Raw genomic sequence first — 27,864 nt, forward strand, 5'->3', positions numbered from 1 at the left:
TGGCTTGAGAAGCCCAGGAGTTGGAGGTTGCTGTGAGCTAGGCTGACGCCACGGCACTCTAGCCCGGGCAACAGAGGGAGACTCTGTCTCAAAATAAATAAATAAATAAATAAAATTGCACCACCGGCAACCTCTGTCTCTGTTTTATTTTTCTCCACAGTGTACATCCCAGTCTGAGGGACTTTGCATGTAGCTCTTTATTTTGTTTATTGTGTTTATTCCTTCAAAGCTGCATGACAAAAGGGAGTTTTTTTAAAAAAAATATATCGACAAATAAAAATTGCATATATTGATCGTGTGCAATGTGATGTTTTGAAACATGTATAGCGGGATGGCTAAATCAAGCTAATTGACAATATGCGTGACCATATATTCTTATTTTTTTGGTGGTGAGAACATTGCAAATCTACTCTCTTGGCAATTTGCAAGGATACGTTACATTGTTATTAACTATAGTCAACAGGTTATACAATAGATCTCTTAAAGTCATTCCTCCTGACTGAAATTTTAGAGCCTTGGACCAACTTCTCAGTTCTCCAATCTCCCAGCCTCTGAGACCCACCATTGTAATCTCTGCTTCTATGAGTTGGACATTTTTAGGTGCCACATGTGAGTGAGATAATTTTGCATTTGTCTTTCTGTGCCTGGCTAATTTCACTTCACATAATGTCCTCCACGTCCATCCATGTTGCAAAGGGCAGGATTTCCTTTTTTTATAAGGCTAAATAGTATTGCATCGTGCATGCGGACCATACTTCTTTGTCCACCCACCTGGTGATGGGCACTTAGGTCGATTCTGTACCTTGGCCATTGTGAATAATGCTGCCATGAATACAGAGGTGCAGATATCTCTTTGACACACTGATTTCACTTCCTTTGGATACATACCCCACAGAGGGACTGCTGGGTCGTACAATATAGTTCTAGTATTATTTTTTTGAGACACCTCCATACTGTGTTTCATATGGCTGTATTGAGAAAAGGGAAGTTTTGATGGCTTTGTTCACCTTTAGATGCCCAGTCCCGGCACACAGTAGGTGCTCAATGTTTGCAGAAGGAATGTACAAGGTAAGTGCCATTTTAAAGATGAGGGAAGGGAGGGCTAAAGAAGTGAAGTGACTTGCTCGGGATCGCACTCAAAATAAGAGGCACAGCATTCTTGGAAGTGGTGCTGCGGGTGTCTACCCAAGGTCACTGCCCAGCTCTGGGGGCTCATGGCTGCCCTTGGGCTCTGGAGTGGCTCTCTCATAGGTGAGCCAGCGTGTCTGGAGGTCCCCCCGCCACCTGCCTCATCTGGCCCGTAGACAATGACTGTCCAAAGCCCACCTCCCTTCCACGGAGGCACGACAAACCCTGAGCTGTGACACACACTCCAGAGCTGCCCAGGAGGTCGGGCTGAGGCCAAGCTGGGACTTCACTCGAAATCACTCTCTTGTGTCTTTTTTTTCCTTCCCTATCCTGCCTCCTCCATTCCCTCCCCGGCTTCTCCCGGGAGCTCCTCGTTAATAAACCCTTGCATCCAAATCCTTGGCTTGGGATCTTCTTTTGGGAGGAGCCAATCTATGATACCACTGAATTCAGAGCAGGGTATGCAGTAGGTGATCGATGAATGCAGGTGTTGCTGATTCGGGGGCAAAGCCAAATTCTCCCTCCACAGGGGCGTCCCGTGGCTCAGGGATGCCTCCATCTCCCTTTGAATTCCCTCGGACAGGTCCCTCTTCCTCTGTCCCGCAAGGAGAACATTTCTGCAGAATCAACTGTGGATTTTAAACCAGAGCACAGTTTCTAGAAGTCAATTCTTGCTCACCCTTCATTTCCTTCCCTGCGGCCCTCAAAGGGAGTTTATCAAGTTTTCAGCTGATAATTGCCATTCAAAGTATCCAAAGAGGTAAAAAGTGCCACCCAGGCTTGTGAGATTTCCGTGCAAGTCCAGACTTTCCATCACACACTTACCAGCGCTTGGAGTAGCTACCACAGAGTGTCTGGAACCCGTCCAAGTGGGGGCATTGTGAATAGCCGGGGAAACACCTTCGTCTTGCGTGTGTCTGGCCCCTTAAAGATCGGTTGCATCCTAATTTGGAGAGGTCTGTTGGCTGGATGGAATTTGAAATGCCCGGCTGTTCGCCACAAATCCGTGACCCTTCGTTGTGTCCCGTGAAAGGTCTGGCACAGAATTAAAATCTCTAACCTTGTCGTGGTCAGGATGTTTATTGCTTTGATTCTAGTCGAGCTACTTTGTAATTAGACACAGATGTCTTCAACGCTGCAGGTTTTTACATCGGATATGGTGGGCAGCTTTTACAGAATTACGACTGCCTGACTGAGAGCTACAAAATGGTAAATTCCTACCCACCAGCTCCAGGAGGGAACGGCAAGTGGCATCAGAGTGTTGGGCTGTCCCAGACTGGCCTGAACAATTGTGTCCTTAAACTCCTGAATGCCTGGTATGAAACATACACTATGAAAGTATTGGTTAAGGAAAACAAAATCAAACTTGAAAAAGTGCTCTATATAGGCTAACTCTTTTGTTTTCCCTCCAAAATTTATATGTTAAAACCTAATCCCCAAGGCGATGACATTTGGAGATGGGGCCTTTGGGTCGCAGGCGGAGCCCTTGTGAACGGAATTAGTGTTCTTAGAAAAACAGACCCCAAGATCTCCCTCACCTCGCTCCTTCCGAGTGGTAAGGATGCAGCAAAAACAAAGCAGTTTATGAACCAGGAAGTGGGCTCACCAGACACCTGAATCTGCTGGCATCTTGATCTTGGACTTCACCGTCTCCAAACCGTGAGAAATAAATTTGTGTGGTTTATAAACCGCCCGGTCTATGTTATTTTGTTAGAGCGGCCCCAATGAACTAAGGTAGAAAGCAAGGTGCAATCCTTGATTCTACACCTTACCTAACGCTGATCAGATGAAGTCCATGGGCAATTTTATTTTGTCCACACTATTCATCCATTCAACTGAGTTGTATCAAACTCTTACTATGTGCCAGGCACCAGGAGGACAGCTATGAATTAAACAAATTAAATTAAACAAATACTCGCTCTCACGAATCTCACATCTTAGTGGTGGGGGAGACAAAAAAAAAAAAAGAAACAAATAGACAAACATTCTTCAGAGTAATAAATACCACGAGAAAAGAAAACAATGTAACATATTAGAGATTGACCAGGGTGATGGGTATGGTAGGCAGAAGGATGGTCCCCCTAAAATCTCTGGAGTCTGTGAATATGTCACCTTACACGGCAAAAGGCAGTTTGCAGATGGGATCGAGTTAAGGACTTGAGAGAGGAGGTCATCCTAGATCATCCATGTGGCCTAATGTCATTACAGGGTCCTCCCACGAGGGGGCAGGAGGGTCGGAGGCAAAGAGACTGGAAGACACTGCGCTGCTGGCTCTGAGGGTGGGGGAAGGGCCCCTGAGCGGAGGGATGCAGTGGCCTCTAGATGCTGGAAAAGGCGGGAGACGGGTTGTCCCCTTGAACCCCCAGGAGGGACCAGCTCTGCCACACCTTGATTTTAGACCCATGTTGGTCTTCTAGTGGCTCCCTGTTGCTTTCAGGTTAAAATAATAAATAAAAAAAAAAAGCAAATCTTAACATGGCATATTAGAAGTCCTGCACCTTCTAGAGTTGATTCTTGAACCATGCAGGGATTATGGGTACCGACCCCCACACAGTTAGAAATCTGCATATAACAATTTAATTTAATTTATTTATTTGTTTTGAGTCAGAGTCTTGCTCTGTCACCCAGGGTAGAGTGGCATCGTTGTAGCTCACAGCAACCTCAAACTTCTGTGCTCGAGCGATCCTCCTGCCTCAGCTTCCTGGGTAGCTGGGACTATAGGTGCTTGCGAGGAAGCCCAGCTAATTTTTTCTAATTTTAGTAGAGACGGGTCTTGCTCTTGCGCAGGCTGGTGTTGAACTCCTGAGCTCAAGCAATCCTCCCACTTCGGCCTCCCAGAGTGCTAGGATTACAGACATGAGCCACTGCACCCAGTCTTTTATTTAATTTTTTTTCTATTTTTGCAGCTGCTAGAATGGGATGCATACAGCTTTTGACTCTCCCAAAACTTAACTACTAATAGCCTACTGTCGACTGCAATCCTTACCAAGAACGTAAGCAATCAATCAACACGTTTTGTATGTTGTGTGTATTATATACTGTATTCTTAACAGTAAAGTTAGCTAGAGAAAAGAAAACATTATTAAGAAAATCATAAGGAAGAGAAAATACATTCACAGTCCTGCATTTATCAATATCACAAGTTTATGTCGCCTGTTTACCAAACGAATCAGAAGTCTGAAATGCACGATTGCAGCTACAGACCTCAATCTACAGTACGTATCAAGCAATTCAACTTTTTCTTGTAATGTCATGATTTTTCTCTGCTTCTTGGGAGCACTTCCAACATCACTAGCGACAGTCCCATATAGGTCCCGTGGTGTTATTCAGGGTTTACGGTATTGCACAAAACAGGATGAAAAATACACGAGAACCACAGGAGATTACTTTTTTTACCGCAATATGCAATTTCCTAGAGAGACAAACTGCTCACGGGGAGACGATGAGGGTCACGTGGCATTTCAAGCAGGTACTGCCAACATTTGAGCTCACCACAATAGCAACAGTAGGTGGCTACAAAATTATTATAGTAGTCCGTATAAACTACAGTTAATTTCATGCAGTTATGATTTAATACGGCATCTTTATGTTTGTTCACATTTCTCTTGATTAGGAATGGCATTATGTATTTTTTCTTTCCAAAGGAAAAATTTTGTAATGAATATTTTATAATACCTTTATAAATACCTTTATAAATAGAGGCACATTTTTTGGCTACAATTTCCCATTTTCCCTATGTATGGCCACTTTTGGGACACTTTGTAGATCTGTGTATGTTGTATGGTAGCAAATGATACACTAGACTAGTATCTACATATATTTTAGGCATTCATGACATACCTAAGATTTTCTTAATTTTTTTCTCTATTTCTAGGCTACGTGGCTCATCTTTGGGTTTTTTAAAATTGTCGCAAACCTCCAAAATCTTTTGCAATATATTTATTGAAAAAATCTGCATATAAATGGACCTGCATGCTTCACACCTGTGTTGTTCAAGGGTCAATTATATTTCTTGCCCACAGCTCCAGTTTCTTCTCTTACCTTGCTACGGCTACAGTGCATGGTTCAGTTGCAAGAATGCAAGCCCAGTGTCCTCTGGGCCTTTGCACATGCTGTTCCCTCTACCTGAAACACTTTCAGGAGGCTTCCCTTGACTAGCTTCTCCTCTTGTTTAGATTTCAGGGCAAAATCACCTCCTCAGCCAATCTTTCCCTATCCACACCCAACCCTCCCAACTCTTAACACACGATTATCGCATGGCTTTCTCTCCCACAAACTTGTGAGCTCTACAAGGAAATGGATTACGCTCGATTTGCTTACTGCAAATCCCTTATTACTGATGGCTTATTGATTCTTCCATTCATCAAATATTTAGTAACCAACAGATATGTCAAGCACCGGGTTTAAACAGTGAACAAGACTAAAGAGATTTCTGCCTCCTGGGGAGGGCAGAAGATACACAAAATAATAAATAAGAATTTCTGGTATAGAGATAGGCATGTTACGAAAAAAGATGGCCAAGTGTGGTGGCCCCAGCCTGCATGGGAGGCTGAGGTGGGAGGATCGCTTGAGGCCAGGAGTTCCAGACCAGCCTGGGCAACATAGTGAGACCCTGTCTCTGCAAACTATTTTAAAAATTAGCCAGGCATGGTGGCACATACCTGTAGTCCCAGCTACTCGGGAGGCTGAGGCAGGAGGATCCTTTGAGCCCAGGCATTGGGGCTGCAGTGAGATATGATGACGCCACTGCACTCCAGCCTGGGTGACAGACGAAGACGCTGTCATTCATAAATAAATAAATAGAGAAAGAAAATTACAGGGGAAGGGAACAAGGAATTGGGGGAGGATTTGCGAAGTGTGGCCGGGGAAGGCTCATAGGCACCGAGAGGTGAAGCCAGGCTCAAGTGTTACATACAGGCAGGGGGAACAGCAAGAATAGGTTCTTGCGTGTTGGAGAACAGTGGGCCCAGCTCCGGGCAAACTTATTTAATAAATAGAGGAAGAATGAATGCCTTGGGCTAGGGCTGTGCTGGGTGCTTTCCCAAATTTTATGTCCTGCTCACTTTCCCAAATCTGCCATGCAGGTATCCTGAAACCCATTCTATAGGCGAGGCAGACCCAGAGAGATAGTAAAGCCACCGGTCCAAGACCACACAGGAAGTGAGGGGTGCTGACTTTCCTGCACTGAAGGCGCCCCCCCCCCCCGCCTCCCCTACAGTAAGGGGAGGTTGCCCGTTGTCATGCGGTGTTCGTGAACGACATTGCCAGACATTCAAACACATAGGGACTGGTCTGCGCATTGAAAATCGGGTGTGGCCACCTGCGCCCTAGCCAAGGTTTCTAGCGCCTGGTTTGCTCTTTTAGGATTTTCGGCACAAATCCCCAGATGTCATTTCTCCACCTAGAAGCACAGGCCGAGCCGAGGGGCCCTCCTGGCCAGCCGCAGCGCGCGGGCACGTGGCGGTCCCCAGGGGCCCGGTGTGGGTCACGCCGCTGGGCGGCGGCGCTGGCGGGGCGGGACCTCTGGGGCGCCCGCGAGCTCTAGGACGAGTGTCGCTGGCTGGGCCCCGACTAGGGTGAGGCAAGTGAGGCACTAACTCGCTCGGGCTGCAGAATTTAAGGGAGTGCCAAAAAAACCGATTCACCGAGATCAATAATATTTTAATGCAATATTTAAAATAAATAAAAATGAATCCCACCCCCTCCCCGGCCCCCAAAGCCTGTGATGAACAAAATAGCAAAATGGTAGAGAAAGACAGGATCTGTCTCGCAGCGGCGGGCACGCGGGGCGACCCCAGGGTCTGAGGCTGGCGCTTGGGGCGGGAGGGCATCTGGGGCGCCCCCTCGGTCAGGGCGCGCACGGGGGCCCCCAGCGCGGGGCCGGCTCCGGGAGGCGGGCGGGGCGGGGCCGGGTGGCACCTCCCTCTGCCCGTTTTTCCCTCCCTCTCCCGGGCCTCTCCCGGGTGCCGAGTCCCTTCCGAGGCTAGATCCGCGCCACCTTTTTCTGCGACCCGCCCGGGGCCCAGCTGACGGGCCGCGTTGTTTACGGGCCCGAGCAGCCCTGGCTCCCGCCGCCCGCCCGCCACCCGCCACCCGCCAGCCCAGGTGCCCGCCCGCCCGTCAGCGCGTCCGTCCGCGCGCGCGTCCCTCTGTCCGGGAGTCCGCAGATCGCGCCCCAGAGCGCGCACCGCCGAGAGCTGGGAGGCCAGGGCGCAGCGCGGAGCTCCGGCTCCTGAGATCGCCGGACGGGGCCCGGGCCGCGGTGGCCAGGGGTCGGGGCCACCACCGCCCGGCCTAGGCTCCGTATCTGCAGCGGCAGAGGCCGCGCGCCCTTCGCGGGGCTGTCTCCAGGGTCCTCCCGGGCGGGGGCTGCAGCCGGCGGGCCGCGGGCGTGGAAGAGAAGGACGCGCGGCCCCCAGCGCCTCTCGGGTGGCCGCCTCGGAGCATGACCCCCGCGGGCGGGCGCCGCGCGCTCTGATCCGCGGGGACCCCGCGCTCCCACAGCCATGCGCGCCGGGGGCCGGTGGGGGGCGGCGGCCGCGCCGCTGCTGGTGGCCGTGGCCGCGCTGCTGGTGGGCGCCGCGGGCCACCTGTACCCCGGAGAGGGTGAGTCTGGGGGCGCGGGAGCGAGCGGGGAGCACCGATGTGGGGAGGGGACCCCTCCGCCAACATGGAGCCCTCCCGGGGGAGGGGGGGCGGTGGCCGGGACAGTTGCTTGGGCCCCGCGGGGGCCGGGAAGCCGCTGACCTTGGCCTTTGCCCGCCCGGCCTCGCGGCTCCGCGCCGTGTGTGCCGGATCCGAGCCCGAGGAACCTTGCCCCAGTGGCCGCCCCGCCTCGGGCGCCTCTCCCGGCTTTGCCTGCGACCCGTGCCGGGCCCCCTCCAAGCCCAGCTCACCCCGGAGACGCGACACGCGTCCTCTCTGGGTCGCCTCGGGGAAGTGAGGTCACTGGGTCCGGACAGCCAAGCGTCCGAGCGCGTACCGTTTGGAGCCAAAGCCCCGAGTGCCCCAGTCGTGGGTGCCGCTGCCCGGGGTGGGGAACCGTGGAAACCCCTCTACCCTGCTTCCTTGGATCTAGGCCCGTGGCCACCCAGGGCTCTAGGTCCATGGTTACCGCTTCGTGGCTCTGTTTCCAGACGTCCGGAGGCAAACCCTAAAGCCTTGGCAACAGCAGCAATCGTAGTGGCAGTGTTTAAAATCATGATAGTTGTAGTTAGCATCACCCATATGCCACAGGCTGGTCCATCTTACCTCTTTGGATGGTCATAGTGGCCACTGCAAGCTGATACTGTGGCGCACCCATTTCACAGAGGAATAAACTGAGGCACAGGCAGGACACATAACTCACTTGCCCTAAAGTCAGTGCCGGAGTGAGGACTTGAACCTCTCTGTGCTAGTTCCACCCAAGGCTCTAGACGGCTGCCTCTTGTTTCAGTCTCCCTGGACCCTTCCCGCCCCTCAGCTCTGCCCTTCATGAAGGAGTCTCTGATCTTTGAGTGACCCATTGACCCCATGGGTGCTTCTCCTTGGTGTCCCTGTGCGAATAGCATCTTCCTTGCGCTTGACAGCTGGCATCTTTCTGGTTGGGAGGTGAAGATAGAAGCATCGCTTGAGAGAACATTGCTTGAGTTTCCTACCATGGGGTCTGAGGGTCTGCTTAAAAAATATCCATTAGGCTACTGCTTCCGATTTTTCCATAAAAGGAAATCGATGGTGAGGAGGAGGGGGTCAAGGAGGGAAGAAATTGAAGTTCCTAAATTTGCGGATGGAGGAGGTGCATGAGAAGGCAGAGTCTCTGGAGTGGATCCAGGGCTTGGTGGAGTGGCTCTGTCAATTACACCATGTCTAGAAGTCTCCCTGGGTGCCTGGTATACAGTAGGTGCTCAGTGAAGGGTGGCCGTTAGTTTGGGTTCTTGTTAAGAAAATCCAGGACGAGTTATTTAGACGTATGCGGGGGTTTGTGTATGCGTGTGTGTCTGTGTGTGCGCGCGCGCGCATGGTTTTTCCCTCTTCTGTTCCTTGTAGCTTTGGAATTGTGGATGAGAGTCTGGGCTTTTGGGGTCAGCAAATGGATTTACCATGCCTTTGCACGCATACTGTTTCCACAAGGACAGGGGCTTATTTTTTTTTAACTAATTTTTAATTTTTTAATTTTTTGTTCACCGCTACATTTCTAGAGTCTAGAACAGTGCTTGGCATATAGAAGATGTTAAGGAAATATTTATTCCTGAGTGGGGCACAGGTGGTGGAGACCCTGGCCTCTTTATCCCCTTAAGGAGCTCCTTATTCTCCGGATAATACCTTACTAAGGATAAAGGGTTTTGCATATATAATCTCAGTTAATCCACTCTTCAGCCCTAAGAGGGAGGGTTTGTCACCCTGTTTTGCAGAGGAGGAAACTTGACTAGGTTATAGAGCCAGCAGGCAGCAGAGCTGGGATTCGAACCCTAGCTAGTTTGTCCCCGGAGCCTTGGTCTCCTAACAAATAGCTGTTCTTTGGGGTCTGAGCCTCCCTACCCCTGCTTGGGGTAATGGTTAACAAAAATCCTATCAAATAAATGAGATGTGATGCCTCTCTAAGGCTTGGAACTTTCCAGATCATTAATCTCTTAACGTCAGCCAATACAGCATTTTGATTGGGGTTGGGGTTGGGTGGGTGAAAGGAAATCAGTGGGAATTTCTTTTAAGGGAGGAAGGACTCCTTTTTTGGAGACGTCATAGTGGGTTGGGCCACCCCAATTCATTCACTGGAGTCTTCATGGCCATCCTGAGCTGGTCAAGGGCTTCTCCTCTCCATCTCCCTCTGGATCGGCCAGCTCTGTTGCGAAATTGCTTGCAGGCATTGCAAAGTCAGAGAATGAAGGCATCGTGGGATTAATTAAAACAGGAACCCACAGAGCTTTGGGGGGCTGAGTCTAGCGGGTCAGCTCACTGAGGCATGAGACCCTCATTTCCAGGTCCCTCTCATTTCTTATGTCACCTTCCTGCAGTTGTTCCTAATCTTCACCTCTCTCCTGGAGATCTGCTTCTTGTCCCTTCCCTACTCATTTATAGAGACCACAGTATGAGCCCCGCCCCGGGGTCTCCACCCTCACCCCACTCCATTTGACTTCCTATTTGGTTCTAGCAGGGCCTCTCAGCCTTGGCACTGCTGACATTTGGGGTTGGATAATTCCTGCTTGTGGGGGCCGTGCTGTGCACTGTAGGGTGTTGAGCAACATCTCTGGTCTCTACCCACAAGACGCAGGTAGCACCTTGCCTTCGTCCCCAGTTGCGACAACCTCGAATGTTTCCAGACATTGCTAGCTGTCCCCACTGGACAGCCACTGCGCTGGGGGAGCGAACCTTCTCCCTGTCTGAGGCACCCGTCTGAGCTCTTACTGCACCTCAGGAATCGTCACTCACCCATGAGCCTTTGCTTTTCAGCCTAGAAACATTCAGTACCCCGTGAACCCCATTATCCACCACTGACCTCTGGCCTTCTCCTGCCCAGCATCCGTCTCCCCCCACTCTTGCTATCTGACCCTCTACCCACTATCCTGCCCACAGAGTCTGCCTTGTGTCTCCGCCACTGTGCCGATGGCTCTCTTGAAGGTACTCCTCACCTCCGGCAACCTCACCTCAGTTGACTCTTTTGGCTTTGACACTGCCAACTCCCTCCCACTGGAAGACCGAGCCGCCCGCCCCTCGAATTTTCACCTGTGCCTGCCTTCTCCTGTTTTTTCTCCTCTTCCTACTTCTTTCCTCCCTTCCCCAGTCCCGGGCTAAGATGTTGGTCCTCTCGTCCTGGAGGGGCAATCTCTCCTTTGTCCTTCCCCCAGCCAGCTTTTTAATTTATATATAGTCCAACTCCTTCATTTGAATGGGGCTTGGCAAACTCTGGCCCTCGGGTGGGCCAAATGCCACCGCCTGTTTTTTTTTTTTTTTTTTTTGAGACAGAGTCTCTGGGCTAGAGTGCCGTGGCATCAGCCTAGCTCACAGCAACCTCAGACTCCTGGGCTCAAGCAATCCTTCTGCCTCAGCCTCCCGAGTAGCTGGGACTACAGGCATGTGCCACCATGCCCGGCTAATTTTTTCTATATATTTTTAGTTGTCCGATTAATTTCTTTCTATTTTTAGTAGAGACGGGGTCTCGCTCTTGCTCAGGCTGGTTTCGAACTCCTGAGCTCAAACAGTCCGCCCGCCTTGGCCTCCCAGAGAGCTAGGATTACAGGCGTGAGCCACCGTTCCCGGCCCCACCGCCTGTTTTTGTAAATAAAGTTTTATTGGCACGGGGCCACACTCATTTGTTGACTCATCACCATCTGCGGCTGCACAGAAGTGCCCCGACAGCTGATGGGGGAGTTAAGGCAGGAATTGCACGGTCCGAGAGGCCAAGAATATTTACACTTTGGCCCTTTCCAGAGAAAGTTTGCCGACTCCTGATCTGGAACCAACTTCTGGAGGGTTGATTCACGATGGCGTGCCTAATCGCTTGTGTGGTCCCTCATACAAAGGAAATAAATCAATTTAATTGAAATGCCCAGGGAGGCTGTATTTTTCTCTTTATGGCATGAGCCATGCTGAAGAAATTTATACCACTACCATTTGCTGCGCTGAATATGAGGGTTCCAAGGGCGAGAAGATAACAAGTGATGTTCCCTCCTTAGTTGTGTGTACAGCTCAGGATTTATTTATTTAAGCAGCCATGTTGGCATCAAATGAGGCTTCTCTGCCATCAGCCCTGCTTCTAGAACACAAAAGGAAGTCGCACATGATAGGAGATTTTTTTCCTCAAGACCCCTTGTGTTAATTTCTAGTAAGAATACTTCTGGGGGTGGCTTGTTTTATGTTTTCCAATTGGACCGTATTTATGTTTAATCAATTAATTAATTAACTTTTGAGGGAGAATCTCACTCTGTCACCCAGGCTAGAGTGCAGTGGCATCAGCCTAGCTCACTGCAGCCTCCAACTCCTGGGCTCAAGAGATCCTCCTGCCTCAGCCTCCTGAGTAGCTGGGACTACAGGTGTGTGCCACCACGCCCAGCTAATTTTTTCTATTTTTAGTAGAGACGGGGTCTCGCTCTTGCTCAGGCCGGTGTCAAACTCCTGAGCTCAAGTGATCCTCCTGCCTTGGCCTCCCAGAGTGCTGGGATTACAGGCGTGAGCCACCGTGCCCAGCTGTGTTTTTTTAAAAAATTAAAATAACAGCAAATAATGTATTTTCATTACAGAAAAAAAATCACAAAAGCATAGAAAGGAAAAAAACAGAAGTCCCCCTTCAACACTTTGTTCCCCAAAACTATCCAGTTCTTGTTTTGGGTCATGACTATGCCATCGATTCGATATGCATCTTTTTATGGAAAAATTTTTACCTTTTTTTTCCCTTCTATTTATTTATTTATTTTTTTTATTTCAGCATGTTATGGGGGTACAAATGTTCATGTTACATATATTGCCTTTGCCCCACCCGAGTCAGAGCTTTAAGCGTGCCCATCCCCCAGATGGTACGCACCGCACCCATTAGGTGTGGGAAAAATTTTTACTTTTTAAATTACCATATAGGCAGGGTGCGGTGGCTCACACCTGTGATCCCAGCACTTTGGGAGTCCAAGGTGGGAAAATCACTTGAGGCCAGGAGTTCGAGACCAGCCCAAGCAAGAGCGAGACCCCGTCTCTATAAAAATAGAAAAATTAGGCAGGCGTGGTGGTGGCACCTGTATTCCCAGGTACTCGGGAGGCTGAGGCAGGAGGATCGCTTGAGCCCAGGAGTTGGAGGCTGCAGTGAGCTGTGATCTCGCCGCTGTACTCCAGCCTGAGTGACAGAGTGAGACCCTGTCTCTAAAATAAATAAATAAAATTACCACATGGTAAAATAGACTATTTCTTGGGGTGCTGTTTTATGCATATTAACCCATTAACAGAGCTACACAACCATTCCCATAATCAAGGTATAATCAGTCTTACCATCGCTCGGACACTACCCTCCCCCCTATCTCCCGGCAACCACAGATCTCTTCTCCACCTCTAGAGTTTTCTCTCAATTTTAACAAAAATCTTATATTTGGATTCATATTCTTAAAACTGATTTTTTTTTTTTACTTTGAGTACGGTCCATCTTCACTATTCCTGGATCGTGTACTGGGCGACTTTGCCTACTTGATAAAATTTATAGGTCACCCTCAATCACTACTCTCGGCACATTTCCGGTCATTTGGGGGACACTCAAGAAAGGTGAGTCTCAAATTTGAAGTCAACCAGGTGACACTCCGCCTTCTTGTGTCTGCGCTCGTGCTGCGGATTCGTGCAATTCTCTTTCTGAGGATTAAAACAATTGTCCTTTCTGCGGTATATTGGGTGCCATGGTTTTAGCATTTTGGTGTGTGCGTTTTTTGTTGTTGTTAGCTGTGGCGGTGGATTTGGCTGTTTAAAACAGCTCCCAAGCATAGTGCTGAAGTGCTGTCTAGTGTTTCTAGGCGCACACCCTGGAGAAAATCCGTGTGTTAGGTTCAGGCGTGAGTTCTAGTGCTGTTGGCCGTGAGTTCAGTGTTAACGAATCAACGATGTATGTTAAATAAGGTGTCTTTTAACAGAAGCATGCATAAAACAAGGTCGTGCATTGATGCGTTGATAAAAATGTTGTGAGCAGAAGCTTGCAGGAACCTAACCCTGTGTCTCCCCTAAGAACAAAGGTTCAGTGTTCAATATTTGCTAATTCAATGTTCCAGGGGACTTCATACAACAGAACTACGGCACATAACGAGAATCATTATCTCGTTTCCTGTCCTAGGTGGTTTCCTATCACTGTGGTTTAAAATTTACGAATTCAGGCTTGTCATTTCCCATTTAGAATCCTTTGACCGCAGATGCCTTATTTTTGGTTATATTTTTATCTGCGTGTAAATCTTCAGTCCTCTGTTGGAACGTTCACGAGATGATCCAAAACCCCTGGTCTGTGTTTCAGTGGGGGGGCAGGGTCCCCGTGCTCTGCCAACCCCGGTGCCAGAGAGTGTCCCAGTGGCTTTCAGGTTTCAAGAAACGTATTTTGTTCCCAGCGGAGTGAGACAGAAGGAGTGAGACCTGCTGTTCTGCGTGGCCAAAGGCAGACTAGCTTGGAGTTCCCGTTGGAGTTCAAAGCGGATTTGGGAGGATTAACATTGGATTTTAAGTCTGGCGTTTTCCCCAATTCCTTAAGGGTGGTGTCCGTCATGTTTATATAAAATCCCCTGTTCTTGCATTCAGGAATAGCAAGATATTACCACCAGCTTCGTGTTCTCTCCTGTGCCTTCGTGGAAATGTGGAAAACATAGTTCATTCCAAAAACTGCGGTTTATCACGGTAATTTAGGTGTTTCTTTCCTCTACCTGCTGTAAGTCTGCAACCTTATTTTTCTCGAGAGTTCCCCTACATCCTGCAGTACCAGAGCCTAGCGCACCAGGATGCCCAGCGAACGTTTGTTGAATGAATACAGGAGTGATTTCCGCATGGCTGACTTGCCACGTCCAAAACTTGCCACTTGTCCCAGCTCCTCCATCTCTGCTTCTTGGCGGGAGTTCAATTTTGAGAGTCATTCTTTGGGGCAGGCGGAGAATCTTAAGGGTCTCTGATACCCCACAGTGTGTCTGAGCTCCAATTTCTGTGGGTAATAAGTCTGGGAATTGGTTCTACGTGGCTCACACGGGAGAAGAACAGGTATACGTGGCCAGATCTCCGTTGTTATCTATTCTTTGTAGCTTTTAGGATGCTGTTTTCGTCATTTACAGGCGAGGAAAGTGAGGCAGGCAGAGAGGTTGAGGCGGCCAGGACCACACAGCTGGCAGGTGGCACAGCTGGGAGGCAGAAGCCAGATCTATGGGGTTTCTAGGGTGCCCCAAAACCGGTATGGGTGGCGACCTGACACCTAAACCCAAGGCCTGTTTGGGCAGGACCCCCTGAAATGAGGAGGAAGCGGTTTTAAGACTGGAAAGAATGCAGAAAGGAACGTGTGGGCCCCAGAACAGGTCACCAGGGAGCGTTTTAAGAATGCTGTGAGTGAAGAATGAGGACCTTTATGATTGAAAGCAGAAGATATAAAACTCTTAGCATTGCAAAGGGTTTCAGAATCTTCTAGAGATCCCTTTCCCTGCCCTGCCCCCAACACATCCCCTCCGCTGTTTTCACAGTGGAGAGAAAACCAGGGAAGAAGCGGACACTTCCCAAGACAGCTCTCATGTCAGCCTTCTCTCCTTCTAGAAAATTCTCAGATTCAGGGTCAGCACTGCCCAATATAACCTTTTGCTTTGACATTAATGTCCTGTATCTGCTGCGTCCAATGTGGCAGCCACTATCCGCATGTAGCTCTTGCACTCTGGAAATTGTGGCCAGACTGAATTTCTAATTTTATTTCTCTGTGATTCATTTAAATGTTAACATACACTTAGTGTTTTTGAGACAGAGTCTCACTCTGTCACCCAGGCTGGAGTGCCTGGTGTCATCATAGCTCACACTGCAGCCTCCAACTCCTGGGCTCAAGCGATCCTCCTGCCTCAGCCTCCCGAGTAGATGGGACTACACGTGTCACCACCATGCCCTGCTAATTTTTCTATTTTTGTAGAGATGGGGTCTCACTCTTGCTCAAGCTGCTCTTGAACTCCTGGGCTCAAGCGATCCTCCTGCCTCGGCCTCCCAAAGTGCTAGGATTATAGGCGTGAGCCCCTGCGCCCAGCCAACATATATTTTTATTTAACTTTAATTGGTTGAAACATTAAAGAAAAATCAATACCCGATTCTGTTATTGGAAAACCCTCGAGTATGTTTGGAACAACTTGGGTAAGTGAACCTGCATTTTCAACGATCCCTTTTATGAAATCTACGTACACAGATGGAGAATTTCCAATGAAAACTGAGCCTCCGATCTGAGATGGGTCTCTAGGATAAAATACTGCATCTTCAGGGCTTTTTGTGGAAAAAAGAAAAAAATCCTGTAGACAATCTCATTATTCATTTTTTAGTATCGATTACATGTTGAAATGACATTTTTGGATACATTGGGTTAAATAAAATACATTTCCTGTCTCTTGTTTCTTTTTTACCTTTTGAAAGAAAACTGAAAATTCCATACGTGGCTCGAATTGAATTATATTTCTTTTTTTTTCTGTCTGCCTTTTTTTTTTTGGTGACTCTTTTTTTCTATATTTTAGCATATTACGGGGGTACAAATGTTTAGGTTACATATATTGCCTTTGCCCCACCCGAGTCAGAGCTTCAAGCCTGTCCATCCCCTCCCATATACCTCTCCCCCGTCCCCCCTCCCATTACTGGGCATCTACCCAAAGGAATTGAATTATATTTCTAACCCTATACTTCCCTGGTCACCCACAGGGACAAACCATAGTTTGTCATTGCCCTTGACCTTAAAATGAAGTAGGCAGAACTGAATAATTCTTACTGCACTGTTCCTTTGGGTTTTTGTCCTGGTGGCACCTCCTCCAGGAAGTCTTTCTTGGTTGGACCAGACCGAGGCAAATAGCTCATTTTTTTTTTATTATCTTGTCTAGCTCCTGAAGCTCTCTTTGATGACATCAGTTATATTTTAAGTGGATTTTGGGTAGTGGCTTAGACTGTAAGTTCAGGGACAACATCTTGGAACAGTGTCCAGCACGGATCGGGTCCTCAATGGATATTTGCTGTGTAGACAAGCTTTCTCCAGGTTGTTGCCGCGTGAAAACGATTTCATTGCTTCCTCATTTAAGTGGCATTCCGTTGCTTCTCCATTAGGCGTATTGTAGAAAGAACAAACGCATGTTTACTAATATTTACTAATATTTGAGTAAATCTGTAGCGTGGCAGTGATGCTCGCAGATGCTGCATCTGTCTGCTGAGATGCGATCCTAGCACTGTTGTGTCCTTAACACTCAGCCTATGGGAGCCTTGATTTGCTCATCACAAAAATGGGCATGTAGGTGGCACCTCCTCTTGGGACCATTTTTAGAATTTAGCCTGAGTTTGGGCACATCAGAGCTGGGGCCAAGTGTTTCATTAACACATAGCAAGTGCTCAGAAAATATGAGCTACTTCCTCGCCATTTCCCGTCCCTACCTGTGTATAGAGTGGCCATTAACCAAGTGCTACCTATTAAGAACTTGAACATCCTTTGGTTCCCACCCAGAGGTATTAAAAGCCAGCAGAGAAGTCCCTGCATCTATTGCTGGCGCCACTTCTAACACCCTCTGGGTATTTTCTTGTCCCAACGGCAAATTGCTCTATTGTCTTCAACTAATGGGGACACACACGGCTTTAATGAATTAAGAGTTCAATTCATGGGAGATTTAACAAGAAAAGCAATTCTTTATTGTCTTCTGCAATTCTAGCTGTTTCCTCTTGTATTAAAACCACTTTGGGGAGATAGACTTCACATGGCCTAAAATTCATGCCACGTTTAGCGTGCAGTTAGGTGGTTTTGTATCAATACATTCAGAGTTGTGCAACCGTGGCCACGGTCAATTTTAGACCATTTTCATCATTCCCAAAAGAAACCCCGTACCCTTTAGCTATAACTCCTCATTGCCCTCTCTCCCCAGCCCCTGGCAGCCACTAATCTACTTTCTGTCTCTATGGATTTACCTATTCTGTGATATTTCACATAAATGGAATCACACACGATGTAGCCTTTTGTGTCTGGATTGGCTTTTTTCGCAGAGCATAACGTTTTGAAGGCTCATCCGTGTTGGAGCACAAATCAGAGCTTCGTTCCTTTTTATGGGTTGAGTAATCTTCCAGGGTGCGTTGATTCATTTATCAGCTGACAGACAGCTGGGCGATTTCCACTTTGCGGCTGTTACGAACAGTGTCGCGCCGGACATCTGCGCACATGTCTTTGTGTGGACATACGGTTTCGTTTCTCTTGGGGAGAGCCTAGGAGTGGAATTGCTGGGTCACAGGGAAACCGTTTGACATTTTGAGGAACGGCTAGACTGGTTTCCACGGCAGTGGTACCAGATGTTGTATCTCATGGTGGTTTGAATTTGCATCTCCCTGATGTTAATTTTTTAATGCACGTTCATGTGTCTGATTTTGGCTCTGCCGTGGCCTGGGAAGGATGGTGGGCAAGTATTCTTGGCACCTGGAGTAAATGTGTGGGTGTGTGAGACAAAGAGAGAGAGAGAGAGAGAGAGAGAGAGAGAAACCCAGGTCTGTGGTCGAATTTAAGACTATGATGCCAGATAGAATACGGGATACCCAACTGAATTTAAATTTCATATAAAAAATGAGTAATTTTTTTTTTTTTTAAGAGACAGGGTCTCTCTCTGTCACCCAGGCTGGAGTGCAGTGGCGCTATCAATGCAACCTTGAACTCCTGGGCTCAAGCAATCCTCCTGCCTCAGCCTCCTGAGTAGCTGGGACTATAGGTGCCACCACCACGCTAGGCTAATTTTTTTTCTATTTTCTGTAGAGACAGGGTCTTGCTGTATTGCCCAGGCAGGTCTCGAACTCCTGACCTCAAGCGATCCTCCCACCTCAGCCTCCCAGAGTGCTGGGACTACAGGTGTAAGCCACCTCACCCGGCCAACGATGAGTAATTTTTTAAGAATAAGTACGTCCCAAACATTGCATGGGATGGATATACTTATCCTAAAAAAAAAGGTATTCGTTGCTTATCTGAAATTCAAATGTAGCTGGACATCCTGCATTTTTATTTGCTGACCCTGGCAACCCTGCCTGTCCCTGGTGGGCTGCTTGTCCTTGACCGATTGGCTTTGCCTGTGGAGCTCCGGCCTTGTCATCTGAAGGGTCAGGGTGGGGCTTGCTGGGAGGCATTAACGGCATGGTAAATGTGGCGATCTCTGTATATGGAAGCCTCAGACTGGGGTTGCATGGCACGAGTATGGGGGCGCCTGGAATGGCCTCTTTGTCCCCTTTAAGCTGCCTCCCAGCCTGGGTTTGGCCTCCGCAGGGCCCCTGCCTGGCTCAAACACCGAACAGCAAGTGTCAAGGGCAGGGGTGGGGGTTTACTGGTAGCGGAGTCCCAGGCCTCCCCCCACAACTTCCTAGTGAGTGAGTGAATACGTGTGTTTTCCCTTGACTTAGCCTAATCCGTTCTGCCCTGAGGAATGTGACCCAGGAACATTGCTACTTTGTTTTGCCCAACTGTTTTCTTTCTAATTTGTGCTTTTTTTTTTTTTGCTGATTGTTCTCAGGGTGGATTTTTAAGAGGATTTACTATTCTTCTTTGGAACAATCTGTTTGCCTCCAAGATATTGGGGGAAAGTTTAGTGTCTTGGAGTTGTGTACTGAGACTTATGTTCCAGGAGCTGAGGGCTGTGTTTTATGTGCATATGTTGTGTGTGTGTGTGTGTGTGTGTGTGTGTGCTGGCAGGGAGAAGCTGTCTAAAGAGTTTGATTCTGACAAATGTTAAGTCAAGTATAAGGGATGCAAGGAGAAGGGAAAGGCCCACGTTGGTATACAGAGGAAAAGAAATCAGGGAAGGCTGCCTGGAGGAGGTGGCGTTTGAACTGGATCTTGCAGGATGATGGGCTGGATTTAGAAATAAGAAGCTAAGGTATAAAAAGGGCTTTGCCGGACAAAAGATAGATGAGCCTAGAGATGTCTGTTATATGTTTGGGGGAATAAAACAACAATAACAACAAAACAGCTGACACAAACGGAGCACCTACTATGTTTCAGGCCCTGCTTAAGTGCTGGCCCTGCAAAATTTCACTACTTCCCCCTCATAGATCATGTCACAGAGAAGGACTCAGGGAGCCCCGGCGTTGCACAAGAGCAGCGGACAGGCCTGTTTAGTGGGGTGCCAAGGACGGAGGAGTGGAATCTTGCGGGCTACAAGAGGGAAGTGCAGGGTGATGGGGAGCCATGGAGGATGTCGGAGCTCAGGAGGGCCCACCTTCAGAAGAATGAGCACGCAGGGCATTTGCGCAGTGGACGTCAGACTCCCCAGGAAGCCCTTGCTCTCCCCAGGTGAAAGGTAATTAGGTCTTGACGGCCAGCCAGGACACCAGGCTGGGAAGTAGAGAGCCCACAAGGTGGGAGAACTGAGAAAACACACACACTCCAGCTCTCCTTGCCCCACACGTCATGCAGGCACCTTTGTCCCCACAAATCAGTTCCCGAAGCTCTTGGACACGGACGCACTGGGGACGCCTCCCCTCTCCCCGTCAGCACCTGCCTTGTTGCTCAATCCTCTATAATCCTATTGTCCCAATTGCATCATATCAGAGGCGATGATTTTTGAAGGCTTCTAACAGGGCCTGCCAAAGGAATTATTTTCTTTGCTGTCTGCAAGTAATTGCTGAGGCGTGGACGCTTGACGGGGAAACCGTTCCTAGGGCTGGCTGCAGAATTTGTGGGGCCCGGGTCGCATGCCTGTGAACTCGGCTCTGCCCTCGGTTCTTCTAATCCTTTCCATGGGTGTATCTTTCTCTACTCACCTGTCCTGCTTTGCACTTTCTTCCCCTTCTAGTGTGTCCCGGCATGGATATCCGGAACAACCTCACCAGGCTGCACGAGCTGGAGAACTGCTCCGTCATCGAAGGACATTTGCAGATACTCTTGATGTTCAAGACGAGGCCCGAAGATTTCCGAGACCTCAGTTTCCCCAAACTCATCATGATCACTGATTACTTGCTGCTCTTCCGGGTCTACGGGCTGGAGAGCCTGAAGGACCTATTCCCCAACCTCACGGTTATCCGGGGCTCACGCCTCTTCTTCAACTACGCGCTGGTCATCTTCGAGATGGTTCACCTGAAAGAGCTCGGTCTGTACAACCTGATGAACATAACCCGGGGTTCCGTCCGCATCGAGAAAAACAACGAGCTCTGCTACTTGGCCACGATCGACTGGTCCCGTATCCTGGATTCGGTGGAGGATAATTACATCGTGTTGAACAAAGATGACAACGAGGAGTGTGGGGACATCTGTCCGGGGACTGCCAAGGGCAAGACCAACTGCCCCGCCACCGTCATCAATGGGCAGTTTGTGGAACGGTGTTGGACCCACAGTCATTGCCAGAAAGGTACGACAGGGTACGGGGTTCTCTAAGCAGTTTCTCATGCTTTGTTCTAAAGGCTTGGCCATTCAGGAGGGGCTTGGGGACAGAAACCTGCGGCATTCTCTTGTGGCCCAGGGAGTGGCAAACTTTTTCTGTAAAGGCTCAGATACTAAATACTTTAGACTTTTGCAGGCCATACAGTCTCTGTCACAACTACTCAGCTCTGCCATTGCAGCGGGCATGTAGCCACAGATGCGCATGTGGTTGTGTTTCAATAAAACTTTATTTACAAAAACAAGTCGTGGGCCGGGTTTTGAGGATTCCACTTCACCACCTCCTGTGCCAGACAGCGAATGTTTTTCCTGCTTGAGAGAAGAGTATGGAGTTGGTTTAAAAAAAAAAAAACAAAAACACAAGTTTGTTTCTTACCTGAGTATAGAAGTCAAATTGCTCCTAATAGAGATTTGGAAAAAGAAATGCGTAAAGGGGGAAAAAAAAGCAAAACGTCTGTCTTATTCCACAGTGCACACTGCTGAATTTATTGGGGGTACTTCCTTCTAGTGAGTATTTGCTAGATCTGTTGTGTCTCAGTTTCCTTAACTTTTCCTGTTATTGGGCATCAAGATTATTTTAAGTTTTCACAAAGAGACAGATGAACATTTTGGAGTCAGAGCTTTAGCTAGCGTTTGTTTCTTTAGGCCTGCTTTCCAGAAGTGAAATTTCTGGGTCAGAGGCTTTTGATACGGATTGCCAAATGGCTTTCCAGAAATGTTGTACCAACGGACGCTCCTCCTAGCATTGGAGGAGAGGGAACACCTTGGCCAGCTTTGAGTGTCGTTTGAAAAGTCTTTCATAATGTACCGTGGCGGGGAGGAGCTGTTGTGATGTCATCAGTTCTATTTGCATTTCTTTGATTGCTGTCAGGGTTGAACCTTTTAACACATATTTGTTTATCATTTGGGTTTTATCTTCCTGTTCATATCCTTTGCGCGTATATCTTTTAGTGCGTCAATGAGCTTTGAAAAAGTCATCTGTGTGTGGTTTTCATCGACGAAGGCAATGAAACCTTTGCCAATTGCATTTTTTGTTTGTTTGTTTGTTTGTTTGTTTGTTTAGTGGTTGAAAATGCCCTGGAATGTGTTTTGTCAGAGAAGCTTAAAACGTTTATGGGGTTCAGAGCTTGATTTTTGCATGTCAGATGTACTTTATGCTTCGAAAGTTTTTCTATCCATAAGAGAAAAAATGTTCCCCCAATTTTCTAATTTTAGTTATTATATTAATTATTTTTTTAAAACTTGCGTCTTCGACACGAGATCTATTTGGTGTGTGATTCAGTAGAGGTGTCAATTCTCTCCCAAATAACTAGTTGGGAACTCGATGCTATTTATTGCAGAAATCTACCCCTTCGCCGTTGCTTTTGGGTCTGTTTCTGGGTATCCGTAGATATGTCTGCCTTTCCTTGCACTAGGACCGATAACTGTTCCAATCACCACAGTTTTATAATGTTTTGACATCCAAGAAGGCGATTCTGCACACATACTCTTTGCTTGTTTATTGTTTCATGGACCTCTTTCACATGTTTCCCTGGGAAGAATTAGTGAATGTGAAATTGAGGTGGTAGAAAGTAAGTGGGTGGCTTAAGGGTTGTATCACAAAAGATAGGGGAGGGCAGAAAGGAGGATATTTTCACCTTAGTCCAAAGCTATAGGGAAGCCACACAGAATGAGTGAGACCTGAATAGAACCCTTGGAATTGTCTGTGAGGACTCCCTCGGATGCCTAGGGAGGAGGCTCCAAGTCACTCCTCCATCCCTGAACAACCATGGGACATGGTTGGATGCTTGGATGGTAAGGAATGGGAGGTGAGAGAGTTGAGGAAGGAGGGCTGGGCCAGAGAAGAGAGATAAGGGAGGGGACGGTTATTACTAGAGTGCGGAAAAATCTTGAGAACGTTGTAGGTCAAGGAGTCAGGGACAAAGAGAAGCTCAACTATGACCAGAGAGGTTACTTAACTTGTCCAAGGTCACACAGCCAATAAAAGACAGAGCTGGGCTTTGTGCTAAGTCTATGCAATACGCACACACACAAAGCATGTTTTTCTGGGGAGAGGTGGGAGGAGTGTCCCCTCTGTTTAGAAACAGAGGAGCTACTTCTAGCTGGGACACCAGGGCTGAGTCCTTCAAATTTAGGTGCTTGTTTGTAAATGCTCCGGGATCACCCATCTTGAGATACAATTTAAGACATTCCTCTGTGGAGTTATTTTCCTCTCTATTTTAGTCAAAATATCCAGAAGGGCTTTATCTGCTGTCGAGTCTGCCGTTCCCTGATGTTTTGAGTGGATTTAAAAAAAAAAAAATCTTTTGCTATCGAGAACTGGGCTTGCTTTACTGGCACTAGGAGTTTTGTCACCCGGGGAAGGCGAAGCCACACGTATTGCCGTGCCCAGCACCTCCCAGGGGTACCGGGCTCCTGGCATCTGGCATTTTTATCTCAGCCAGCCGTCCCCAGGTGTCCCGCCGTGTCCTGGTAACGATGTCAAGACACGATCGTTTTTTGAACTGCTGCCCCTGGCTTTATTTTTCCTCTTCGATTTCTTGAATTGTGGCGGAACACACGGAACGTAGATTTTGCCATCTCAACCGTGTTTTAAGTGCACGGCTCAGCGGTTTTAAGTACACGCACGTGGTTGGGCAACTGTCACCGCCCTCCGTCTCCAGAACTTCCTCATCTTCCCAAACTGACACTCTGTCCCCATGAAACACTCACTCCCCACCCCCTCCCCAGCCCCTGGTGTGAATCTGACGACTCCAGGCACGTCCTGTGAGTGGATCACGCAGGATTTGTCCTTTTGTGACCGGCTTATTTCACAGAGCGTGATGTCCTCAAGGTGCATCCACGTGGTAGCCTGTGTCGGAAATTCTTTTCTTTTTAAGGCTGAATCGTATTCCATTGTAGGGATCTAGCACATTCTGCCTGTCCACTCACCCGTCGGTAGACACTTGGGTTGCGACTGTGCATCAGGCCGTCGTGAACGCAGATTGACAGCTTCCGCTTTTAAATGCTCACGTTGACATTTGCTGCTGCGGCTCTGGGAGGCTTATATTGACCGTGAGGTCGGATTTCCGAACACAAAACAGACTGAGCCTTTAGAGGGGACCCCCTTGTCTTAGGCGAAAGAAACAGCTCGGTGAAAACTACTGATCAGTTTTTCTCTTGCTGCAGAATCTTCTCGAACACTTCCTCTGGCGTCTGTAGTCACCATCCTTTTTCTCACACAATTGCCAGTTTCTGGAAGCATCTGGGGATGGGTCAACCTTTGGAATGACGGTGCCGGATTGTCCTCTATCTCATTTAAACGTTGTCTACAGTGTCCACCCCTTCTTCTGTCTGTCCCCCAAACAATAATGCTATTTTGGCAGAGAGAGAGAGCGAAGGAAGCTTTCCAATGGTTAAAAGAATTGAAAGAAAAAAAAAAAACCACTGTGGTGGGTGCCGATGGGCGGAGCTCTTCCTGTCAATCATCCTGTTTATGGATTTGGGGCGAAGATGCCAGAAGAGGCCAAATGCAAAGAGCCTTGAATGGGGAGAGTGGAGACGGGGTCTGGGCGGCACGTTTATTGACAGCCTGCTGTGTGCCAGGCTCTGGAGTACTTGGGGCATAGGGGAGACACTGAACACGTGATCCGCACGCTAGCGAGAAGTGGGGAGTTACAAGGGGGAGATCTCTGTGGACGGAAGCCCAAGATGAGGCCCCAAACCAGTCTTCGGAGTCAGAGAGCATCTCCCCCTTAAAACTGGGGTGTCATTAAGTTCCCAGAGGTCAGCTTCCTTGGAACCATTTTTGGGTAGTTATGAGAAGTGCTCAGAATCAGGCAGAACTGGCTTCGGGTACCATTTTGCCATTCACTGGTCACGAGCTGGATTCAAGCCTCAGTTTCCTCATCTGAAAAATGGGGCTTGCAATGGAACCTGCTTCTTAGGGTTGTGCTTTGGGGGTTAAATGAGAAGGTGCAAGGAGTGTACTTAGCTCAGCGCCTGGCACTCCGTGAGTGCTCCGGAAGCTTCCAGTAAGCAAACTCCATGGGCCCACCCTTTCTGGGCAGACAAGCTGCCGGGCGACGACCTGCCCCATTTCTGACTTCGGTTTTGAGGCAGGCAGATCTCCTGACCTGCCGATGGGACGTGAGTGTCAGACCTACAGCCTCAGAGGGAAGGCCACCTTGATCACCTGATACTACAGCTTAGGATGTTCTAGAAACTCCTACTTGTGGGCATTTTGAGGCAACCACAAGGCTTGCCTGGCCAGCTGCTCTAGCCAAACCCACTGGCATTTTCTTCCTGGGAGGTCACCCCAGCTGCTTGTTGCCGATCAGAGGGTGGGCGAGGCCGGGACGTGCTGGGTGCCAGGGGAAACCGGCTGGCAATGTCACATGTGGACTTTGGCACTGAAGTGAGGGTGGTGGGCGGCTGAAGGCAGCAAAGCCCTCCTCCCCGGTCTGAGATTACAGCCCCGCGTCAAACTCTCTGAAAGCGTGGTGCTCTATTGACCACGTTAAATACCAGATTTTTAAATGCATGCTCTTGGAGGGCTTGATGTTCAGCAGAATTTGTAGCCGCTTGTGGAAACTCTCTGCTTCTTGTTCTTCTTCTGTTTAAAGTTTGCCTTGATATTTTAATCATCAGAATCGCCTTTACAGCAAAGGCTGGTGAGTGCCAGACACAGTTCAAGTGCCTGTGAGGCTTGGGAAGGAAGGAAGGAAGGAAGGAAGGAAGGAAGGAAGGAAGGAAGGAAGGGAGGGAGGGAGGAAGGGAGGAAGGAGAGAAAAGAAATTGGAGCCTTTTCTTCCTGGTTCTTTCTGGAGTTGGGAAAAGCTGGGTTGAGAGGGTAAAGAAAACAAAAAACAAAAAACAAACAAAAAGAAATTAGAAGATACATCCCCTAGAATTTGCTTCTGCCAACATTCTGGCTGCCTTCTCTGCTCTCTGATCCCTCTCCCATCCCATCTGGACTCAGCTGCCTCTCCCATCGGACTAAGCTTCGAAGACAGGGACTGTGGCACTTTTATTGCTGTGTCCCTAGCACTTGTCGTGGTACCTGGCCCATAGTCTACAGACGATGACATCTTTAACACGCGTTGCCAGCTGATATTTATTGAGCACTTACTATGTGCTAAGCACTCAACAAGCCACGTGTTATGGGATCTCCACCACAGCCTATGAGGGCATCTTATTCCCATTTTACAGAAGAGGAAACTGAGGCTTGGATTGTGATTAAGAGACTTGCTCTAGGAGACGTAGCTGGGAAATTGTTTGACCTCAGGTTTGGTTGGTGTAAGGCTCTTGCCCAGAGGTCAGCAAACTACAGTCCGTGGGCCACGTGCAGTTTGCGAGCTGTTATTTATTTATTTATTTTTTTATTTAAGCATATTTTGGGGGTACAGATGTTTAGGTTACATATGTTGCCCTTGCGCCCCCTACCCCCCAAGTCTGAGTTTCAAATATGTCCATTCTTCGGGTGGTGCGCATTGCACTCTTTGTGTATGCATATACCCGTCCCTTCCTCCTCCCCCCTCCCCCCTGCCCAACATCCAATAGATGTTATTCTTATATGTGCATTTATGTGTTGATCAGTTAATACCAATTTGATGGTGAGTACATGTGGTGCTTGTCTTTCCATTCTTGGGATACCTCACTTAGTAGAATGCATTCTAGCTCTGAGCTGTTATTTTTTTATACAGGCTAAGAATGGTTTTTGAACACTTTTATGAGCTAAGAATTTTTTTTTTTTTTTTTTTTTGAGATAGGTTCTCGCTCTGTCGCCCAGGCTAGAGTGCAGTGGCGTCATCATAGCTCACTGCAGCCTCAAACTCCTGTGCTCAAGCGATCCTCCTGCCTCAGCCTCCTGAATAGCTGGGACTACAGGTGCTCACCTCACATCTGGCTAATTTTTCTGTTTTTCGTAGACACCAGGTCTCACTTTTGCTTAGGCTGGTCTCGAACTCCTGACCTCAAGCTATCCTCCGGCCTCTGCCTCCCAGAGTGCTAGGATTACAGGTGTGAGCCACCGCACCTGGCCTAAGAATTTTTTTTTATACTTTTAAAATATTGGGAGGGGGAGAAAAGTCCAAAGAAGGGTAATAGTTCATAACAGTTGAAAATTATATGAAATTCACATTCGTGTCCGTCAATAAAGTTTTATTGGAACATACTACGCTTGTTCATTTAGGTATCGTCTGTGGCTGCTTTTGTGCTACAAGGAGAGAGTTAAGTCATTATGACAGAAATTGTGTGGTCCACAAAGCCTAAAATATTTACCGTCTGGCCCTTTACAGGAAAAAAATGTGCCGACCTCTGATCTTGGCTAGTCACCTTGTAAAAATAGCGGGCCGTTCAGGGATAGAGGCTGTTTCCAGTGGAAGCTGGGAGTGTCCCAGCATCAGGGCAGCACAGTCCGCTGCCCCGTGCTGGTACCAAGGGGAGGGGTCTGCAAAGCATCGGATGCCATCCTTGCCCCTCCGGAGCTCTCGGTTTGGCTGGGGCGTGCAGGAAATGTCACAAGCCAAGGCAGGTCCCCTACCCCCCCACTTCCACCCCCGCCTTCCTCTTAAAGTGAGTCATCGGACCGGTGGTTCTAGACACGTTTGGAGCGGAGCACCTGGGAATCACGATGTTCTCTAGATAGCACAGAATATTGATGAATTCCTTCGTGGCTATGTCACTGCAGTCCGTGCAGAAAAAAATAGGAAAATCTAATGTGTGCACGAGTATTGAAT

The 27,864-nt window shown here is 48.4% G+C and overlaps 1 protein-coding gene across 1 annotated transcript in view; it reads left to right on the plus strand.

The window, feature by feature from the left end:
* Nucleotides 1-7,200: 7,200 nt before the first annotated feature.
* Nucleotides 7,201-27,864, plus strand: part of INSR (insulin receptor) — a 115,864-nt gene continuing 95,200 nt past the window's right edge. The window contains exons 1-2 of the mRNA XM_012646114.1: nucleotides 7,201-7,734; nucleotides 20,565-21,116. Coding sequence (XP_012501568.1) covers nucleotides 7,635-7,734; nucleotides 20,565-21,116 — 652 coding nt within the window. The 5' untranslated portion in view covers nucleotides 7,201-7,634. The remainder of the gene's footprint in view (nucleotides 7,735-20,564; nucleotides 21,117-27,864) is intronic.

Source organism: Propithecus coquereli, unplaced genomic scaffold (genome assembly GCF_000956105.1).
Source record: "Propithecus coquereli isolate 6110/MARCELLA unplaced genomic scaffold, Pcoq_1.0 Scaffold241, whole genome shotgun sequence".
In the NCBI taxonomy this organism is placed as follows: Eukaryota; Metazoa; Chordata; class Mammalia; order Primates; family Indriidae; genus Propithecus; species Propithecus coquereli.